Below are 9,058 nucleotides of genomic sequence, written 5' to 3'. Positions count from 1 at the left end.
ATATTTTTCTTTAATTTAATGATGATAAGTAATGTTATTGTTCATTGATAATATATGAGATTTATGCCCTGATGGTGCATCAAATATTATTTCTAAAAGAAAGTATCTTAAATTATTGAAAGAAAAAAAAAGAGTTTCAATCCTCAAGTTATTATTGTTGGAGAACTTTACTCGAATATCAACTGAGATTAAATAAAATGATACTCGAATCATAAAACGGGTAAAAATAACCATGATGAAAAAAAAAAAAAAGGGGGACATGCTACATGTAATAAATAGACAAACAATGCTTGTTGCCATAGCAAGCAACTTCATTCGTTCTTTCTTCGTTTGTTGGGCAGGAAAAGTTTATTCCACCAATCTGAAGTTAAAAGTTATGCCCTTTGGGTTTAATAATACAAATTAGTTAATTGTATTTGTGGATTCCATTTCCCTTTTCTGAAGCAACCCTCGAATAAGGTTTAGGAATATAAGCCGTTTCTTTGAATTGAAGCAGCTTCGTTTTCATTTTATAGGAAAAAGTGAGCATACACGCACTAATGATTAATTCATTTTCCTGGTTAAAAAAGAGAGGAGGTTCTTGCTTATATATTTAGTTATCTTTGTCTCATTTGCATTATAACAAGCGTGATCTAGCTCAGAACCAATTGTCTTCTCTCTTGGTCAAAATTTTTCAGCCATGGCTTCTGGAGGATCGAAATCAGCTGCAACAATGCTGTTGTTCCTCAACCTTGGGCTCTATATCATTGTAACAATAGTAGCTGGATGGGCAGTAAATCATGCAATTGAAAGAACTCATGAAACAGGTAATGTTAATTGCTTGAATGCTTTTGATCAGCATGATATTTTAGGGTCGTTTTCTGTTGGGGGGGGGGTGATACATTCACATACTATATGAGGGAATGAATGAATGAATTATTGCATTGCACTTTTGCAGCATCAGTTTTATCAATCCCAGCTCGTATATTTCCTATATTCTTTCCAATGGGAAACATGGCCACCGGTTTCTTTGTCATTTTCGCGCTCATTTCGGGTGTTGTGGGCGTCTCCACCTCAGTTACTGGTCTCACCAATGTTTTTCAATGGGATGCCCCTAATTTAAATGCAGCCACTGCTTCATCCCTCCTCACTTGGGCACTCACTTTGCTAGCCATGGGGTCAGTATATACCTCCCAAACTAATCCTTCTTTTTTTTCTTCTTTCATTATCAGCAGTGAATCCAGGAATTATGTGACGGACCCAGATAAAAACTAAAAGATCTTGGAGGCCAAACAAAAAAACAATGCATTAAAATAGCTTAAATTGAATTTTAAACTTTAAAAAAGATCAAGATTGTAATTGTTTCATTTAAATAAAAACTAATAGGGATTGAATTGAACAATTTACATTTGAGAGGCACTAAAATCAGATTATACCATTCAGTCAAGGGGGTATGCCCTGCTGCTTAGTTATGAAATTCATTCCTCCATAAAGATTGACTATTTAACCCTCTACCGGATTTATCAGAATTTCATCATTATATATGAAAGCTAAAACGTTATTCCAATTGAATAATATTGTTAAATTGATAGTTTAAAATTTAACAATTTTACAAAAGAATCAGTAAAAATCAACCGTTTAATAAATTAATAAAATCGTAATTCAAATTAATATGTTTATTCACAATTAATTAATAAACTAGATTACGATAGATTAAAAAAAACTTCTGTCAAATTTATATTTAGACTATATATATACACATACATTTAAATATGCATTTGACCCACTATTATATAATTTGCAGATTAGCATGCAAAGAGATCAACATTGGCTGGACAGATGCCAATTTGGTAAGCCATATTTAATATCAACCTAAAAAAAAAAAACAGATTTCATTTAATTCCAAGTTCTGTTAGAAATTGAAATTGTTCGATTGAAATTAATGCAGCGGACATTGGAAGTGATGACAATAATTGTGAGCGGCACGCAGCTGTTTTGCACGGGTGCTATCCACGCTGGGGCTGAAGATGCTGCTCTAAACAGAATACCATCTGCTTCCGCTGGAACAGTTTGAGCTTTTCATGTCTATAAGTCGTCCAATGATAAACATAACCAAAAGTGTTGATATAATATGATCTTTGCACCATAAGTTATGATAATTCGCTGAATTTCCAACTTGAGTATCTCCCAGTTACAATGTTGTGAAATTTCATTTTCAGTGCATACTTCAGATATTTTTTATTTAATACTTATAACATCTCGAACTAAGATATAATAAATGCCTTATACTGTAAGATTTTTATTTAATACTTATAACGTTTGAACCAAAATATAATAAATGCCCTATACTCATGAGATATAATCTCATGAATATATAAGACTATATTTAAATATACTAAAACAGCAAATACAAAAATTATACAGTTATAATCTCATAAAACAGTTATAATTTCTGTTTTAAAAATAAGTTCAAATAAATAAACCAACTTAAAAATAAACTTAAATTTTAATGATTTCGTGGTATCAAAAATCTAAAATTTTTAAAATGTCTTGAAAGTTCTAAAAAATGTAAAAATTTCATAAATAATTAGTCTCTAGAAATTTTTTTTATGTTAACAAGCAAATTCAAAATCCGTAAAAATAATAAGACAAAGTGAGTTTAACTACTAAGGTAATTGACACTTCCCATGTCTGGGTTAAGCGAAAACATTTAAGTCAAATATTTAGTAAAAAATGCAAAATTTATATGGGCAACATAATTCAAAGCATCTTTCGCCAAAACAATAAAGAGAAATTAATAATTTCAAAAATGTAATTATTCTATCACTGCTAGTGGAGTAGATCTAAAATAATGCAAAATGTTTTCTTTAATTGTTTAATTATTATTTCATTATATCCTAAACACAAATGTTATAAACCTACACTTGTAGAGGGTTTTTAAACAACTACTAGTGTATTGGATAATTATCTTTTATAAAATAGAAAAATAGAACACTTAGATAATTTAAAATTTTGCATTTCAAAAAAGAAAAAAATAGAAAAATAGAACACTTAGATAATTTAAAATTTTACATTGCAAAATTTAAAACTATATTAGCATGTCTAAACCAATTTTCAAAACATGAACAATACATATTGGATAAATAACATAAAAATATTTGAACCTGAGTTTCTATAATTAAATAAAAAAGGAATCACTTATTAGTTGACTGAACAAGCATATGGGAAACAATCTTCACAAATCCCCTAGTAGCTTAAAATTTAACAATGAAACTTGAAAATTTAACAAATTTTTAGATACGCAATATCAACAAAGATGGAGAGGAGGAGAAGGGGCAATAACAAGGAAGGTCGATCTAGGGCCGAGAGTCGACAAGGTAGAAGGACATAGGTAGAGCGGTCAAGAGATTAGTGTGTTAAGGCTTTATGAATAGAGAAGGGTCCCCATATTAAGTGGTATCTTAGCGGTACTTATAGAAAAAATGAAGGCCCAATTAAGGTAGGAATTTGATGGAGGGTATAATGATATTGATTTATTTTTCATGTTACCACATATCCTAATCAAGTGGTGGTATGCTCCTTAGGCAAGAGGTAAGTGATTGTGCCTTAAGACCATTTGTAGACTAGCTTGCGAGTGGTAGTTCTTGCAAATAAACGAGGTGAAAGGTATAATTTATTTTCTATATGACTTTAGGATTATATGATGCCTTGAAATGTATTTGTACCTTTAATAATGTGTTAGTGAATGGTGTTTTTATTTGCAATTGGCTCCCATAATTTTTTCTTTATGATTTAACCGGTGATATACCCATTGGCCCGACAATCCAAAAATATATAATGTATACTTGAGTGTCTCATTTGTCAATTAAAGATATACATTTATACAACAAGGATGTGCCGTATGTATATTACGAACAAAATTATTGAAATGTAAAATAAAATAGATTCAAGCTATCCATTGGTAATATAAAATATATGAGATGCAACCTACACGACGATAATATAAAACATAAGAAATGTGCATTATCCATTAGAAATATAAAACATGAGAAACGTGTACTTGACCGCCTTCGGACGTACCAATGCCTAGAATGTAAATACTGCAACTAAAATATATGAACTCAAGGCAATGTCCGTAAATATACGGGTCAGGTTGTAATGTAGTTACAACAAAGTAGGTAAGTATTCTGAGGAGCGTACCCAAGGGAGGCGAGTACTAAATTAATTCTAACCTAAACACAAATAGATCTAATTAGTAATTCAAATAAATTATACTAAAATAAAACATAAAGGAAGATATTATTTTTGAGTTTTTATAAATAATGAACTAGAAATAAAAAAAACCTAAATATAAAGAACTTCGGAGAACTTAATTTATAAACTTAATCAATTCTAGGCATAGGTAATTAGCTTGCTTTGGTGGTCATAACTAATTCCTATTTCGGGTTTCTACTCAATCAACTAGTCGTTACCCTAATAGGATCTCACGGTCTTCCACTAAACTTAAGAGTCGGTAAGAACTACTTATCTCTTGACCTCATAGTCCAAACCGGTTTGGGGGCTAAAGTGTTCACAGATAGACCATACCAGTTTTGGGTTAATTCCCACCTAAATCACTTCCTAGGGTCGTTAAGCCTAAAGTTTAAGTTCTTCCTCTCCGAAACAGCTAATCCACTAAGAAAACCCTACATAAGAATTAATTAATCACACCTTCACTCGCTAATCCTACATAAGAGGATTAATTCCTCATGGATCTCATGAACACAATAAACTTTAATATAAAGATAAACATAAATAACAAATTAATAGTGGAGTTTATAGAATTTGTTTATATTTGATAAATGAAGCACAAAAAATCCGCTAGCGTTTGATTGTGTTTACAAGCCACTTTTTTCGAAGAACATAAAAGGTAAAGAACTAAAAATAAACCTAAAGCCTAAAACTAAAAACTAAAATTATGAAGAAAAACTTGGTTCGAAAAGCTCTCTTTTACAAGTGTTTAAGAGCCTATTTATAGAGTTAGGGTCATCGTTCTCAACCTTAGATCAGCTAACACTCTCATTTTCAACTTTTGATTGTGTAGACCAAAACGCCCCTGGCTCGTAAGTATTTTCCACATAAGGCCGACGTCGCGACATCAAAGGCAGATGCTCAAGTTCAGGCTAACCTCAGGGGTGTATCGCAACATCCCATGGTTGTATCATGATTCTAATGGCAATATGGAAATTCTTGCATTTTGCTTCCTATGTTGTGACCTCGAATCCCCTGTGTTGCAATAGAATGACTGGTATTAAGTTCTTATGCCCTTATATGGTCCCCTACACATTCACTAAATAGGTTAGCTTGCCTTTAGGCCTCATTCCTCCCTTAAGGTCAATAAAAGACTCAAAATACACTTTTTATTGAATGTAAGCTGAACTTATAAAGACTCGATTAAAACATAATAAAAGTGCTTGTATTCAAGCTTCTCAAGTGAGAAAACTAGTTTAATCTACTACATCGAATTACGATAAATCAACACTTCTGTTAGTAATATAAAAAGTAAGAATTGAATAATGTCCATAAGGTATAAGAAATGCATTATACCCTAATTGTGAGTGAGAAAAATATTCATTGTTATAAATAATAATAACAAATGTAGCTTTTGACCTAAGTTTTCAATGATTAATATTAAATAAGTGTTTATGGAAAGTAGTATGATAATATCGATCTGCAAATAACTATTGATATTGAGAAACACAATGCATATGCTCATAATTATAAAATCTATTTGAATATGGGTTGATAGCATTACCGCTAGCTCTCGTAACTTCAAATTATGTGGAAAGTTAATGAAAGATAATGGAGAGGGCTTATAAGAGGTAAATCATAAGATGATGACAACAACAACGTCAAACACAAGAATGATGAATGTGAAGAGTCAACCAAAAACACAAAGATAACGGAAGCAATGACTGCCTATAAAAACAAAAATAACAGGTATGTCAACTTGGCCAGAAACACAGAAGAAGGGTGTGACAACCCAGCTATGATGGGTATAATGACCAGCCAGAAACAAGAAAATGTGTGGTGACCCAACCAAAAATGTGACACCCCACATCCAGCTTGTATGGCGAGTCCGAATGCTCCATTATCATTGCAACTCAAACTATTTGAGGTTTTTCATTTAAATATCATAATATAACCAAGTATTAATTATCATTAATTAAATAATTAAAGAAATCTACATAAAAACATTATTAAATATGCAACTATTTTTTGAGTTTTGACTTGACCCATGCCCACCAAGACATTCATGATAGTTCGAAAGTGATTCAAGTTTAAGTGTTGAAATAGTTACTGTTGTCGCAACTTGAAGACATAGGATGTTGTGACGTCTCCACCAACCTAGAATAGTCACAACAAAATGAAGTCAAGCACATCGCGTCACGGTATCATTATGAGACACCTTTTTGGTAAATAATACTCAATTTCACTATTATGATTCAAACATTACCATTTCCTTCGTAATGGCCTCAAACATTACATATTCCTTTTACCAATATCATTTTGCATCCTAAATGACTCTAATTTCAATTTCAACCACTTAGATATTAAAAAATATTTATGAATTCAATCCATAAGCAATCAAGACATGTCTGTAACGCCCTGATTTTTGGGATTTTTTCGAGTTTCTGTGTTTTTTAGTAAATTTTGGAATTTTGGTGTTCTGAATATTGGAATTGTGTTCAAATGTGTTAGTAGGACTTTAGAAGGCCCAAGCCTAGGTTAAACATGGTAAAATATAAAGGTTGGATTTTAAGCGAATAGGAGACTAGGTTAAGTGGGCTTTAAGAAGAACTTCATAAGTCATGACACAAATAAGGCTTTGGTAAAGTGGCAAAGTGGCGCCACTAGATTCTTAAAAAAATGGCGCATGGAAAGGAATTGAAGGTCCAAGGTTCTAAAAGCAAGGTAGGCATGTAGTTACTTTTTAATTTTGGATATGTGCTGGGCACATGATCACTCAAGAGAATTTCAGCAAGGGCCTTAGGGAGGTTGGGCTGATTGCTTTAGTTGATATTAGGGTTAGGTTTTTTATTTTTCTGTCTTGGAGGATTAGGGTTAGCCACCTGAAAGTTTTCATTCATTCATTTTGAGTTCTCACAAAAGCCGAAAATGCAAGTTCCTCTTCTTGATGTCGAATTCTCTCCGTCTCTTTTTCTTCATTTTCTTTCTTCCCTTATGCTTCTTCTGTTAGCCGAAACCTTCTGATCACCCTACTCACCTTCTCTGTCAATCCCATCCTCCATAAAACCTCCATAGCCGTTTGCCATAAAAGCCGAATCCCGAAACTCACTACTTGTGCCGATTTTTCCAAAGCCACAACCCTTCGATATTTTTATTCATCTTGATCAACATTCATCTTCTCTAAACCCTTGGTTCCTGTCGGTAGCATTATTCCAAGGTTATAGCCTCGAATCATCATCTTCTTCACCACTTAAAAAGTCAAAATACCATAAGACTTAGGGGCCTATAGCCGAAACTTCAGATCTCTTGGATTTGGGTTCTGCCATCGTTTAGAGGATAGATCTACATCAGATCTGCGTAGAAATCAAGGAGGAATAAGTGGTAAGTGCTCATTACTTCAGATCTAGTCTTATTTCTTTCAAGTTAGAAAAAGCCGAAGTCCCTGAAGGTTAGGGATGCTGTTGATTTGGGCTTGTAGCTCTAAGGGATGTTATAATTGTTTTATTTTGATAATAGTATGATCTAGAGGCTGCTGATCGAAGGCTTGGACAAGTGGAACGACTGGATCTAAAACCTAGTCGCTAATTTCGGCAAAGGTAGGATCGCTAGCGCCTAAGGTACTTTTGGCCGAATATGGTAAGAGGGTTAATACGTAGTTCATTTTTTATAGTTATATTAACGTGTTAGTAATCAAATTGTAGGCAGTTCGTGTGTGTGGATCTCATCAGCATATCGTCCAAACAGGTGTGTAACTGACATCCTTTCATAGTCTAGATCGGCAAAAGTCAAAAAGTCAAAATGTCGAAAAACCAGTATTTTGTGGACTTACGAGTGTGCAAATGCTCGTGAGGTAAATCGATTAACATTTTTGGTAAACTACAATGTTTAGACTGCAGAGTGCATGATTTCTGTGCCTTCGATATTTTTGGGCTTTATGGGCCAAAATTGGGATAATGGGCCAACGGGCCCAATTCGGTAAGAACCCTCGGTAAGTTTTTCTGTTAGTACGTGAAAGATGGGAATATGCATGAAAACCCTTTAAAACTAATAAAATTACTAAAATACCTTTATAGGTGGACACTTTACAGATTTACCCTTAGGAGTAAAATTATTGATATACCCCTAGTGTTAAGGTTGACCAGAATACATGTTTGACTGCTATTTTTTACTGCATGCCATGTTATTATTATCTGATGCATGGGACTGGGAAATTGATGGAGGAAGTACTAAAAGTGGCTTGTCCACGTACTGGAGGCTTTACCTCAACTTACTGATAACTGAGCAGCAATGCTGCAATTGTGGAGTGTAGGGCTGGGTGGGTTGAGTTATTCCCCACATGGAATGTACGGCTGGTACGGGTGGAATGTAGTGGTTGGTTATAGGCTGGGTTGGGCTTGCATACACGAATATGTCTGATCTGTTCTGGAATGTGCCTCTGGGCCATACTGTTATCTAAAAATAGGGCTAAGGTCTAGTTTATTGTATTCTGGAAAGGGCTTCGGCCCAATACCCACTGCTATCTGAATGGGCTTAGGCCCAATGGGCTTGAGCTGACTTGGGCTTTGGATGGGTTTTCCTTACACACTGAGTTTTCCAAACTCACCCCTTTCCCTTCCATCCTTGCAGGTAAGCCCTAGGTTGGTGGACTTGGAGCTGGGCGGGATTCAGAGTGGCCACGAGGATTAATTTCTGTTTTTTTGAGTTTCGCAATTATTATTTTGATTATTTTGTTTCTGGTTTAAGTTGTAATAAGACTGCTCTTTTTATTATTTTATTTATTTTGGGTTATTAAATTGGTTAGCTTTAGGGCGTGTTTTATAAAAATTTCCTATTTTCAAAATATCATGAT

General features: G+C 33.7%; 1 protein-coding gene across 1 annotated transcript; it reads left to right on the top strand.

Annotated features, from left to right (window-relative positions):
* The first annotated feature begins 505 nt into the window (after positions 1-505).
* Positions 506-2,186, top strand: LOC108465919 (membrane protein PM19L-like). The gene is made up of 4 exons (XM_053020644.1): positions 506-806; positions 938-1,157; positions 1,784-1,829; positions 1,928-2,186. The coding sequence occupies exons 1-4, from the start codon at positions 680-682 to the stop codon at positions 2,051-2,053; spliced, it is 519 nt and encodes a 172-aa protein (XP_052876604.1). The 5' UTR covers positions 506-679; the 3' UTR covers positions 2,054-2,186.
* Positions 2,187-9,058: the final 6,872 nt, after the last annotated feature.

Source organism: Gossypium arboreum, chromosome 10 (assembly GCF_025698485.1).
Source record: "Gossypium arboreum isolate Shixiya-1 chromosome 10, ASM2569848v2, whole genome shotgun sequence".
NCBI classification, from domain to species: domain Eukaryota; kingdom Viridiplantae; phylum Streptophyta; class Magnoliopsida; order Malvales; family Malvaceae; genus Gossypium; species Gossypium arboreum.
The sequence above is the reverse complement of the archived record's forward strand: the minus strand, read 5'-3'. Positions and strand labels throughout refer to the sequence as shown.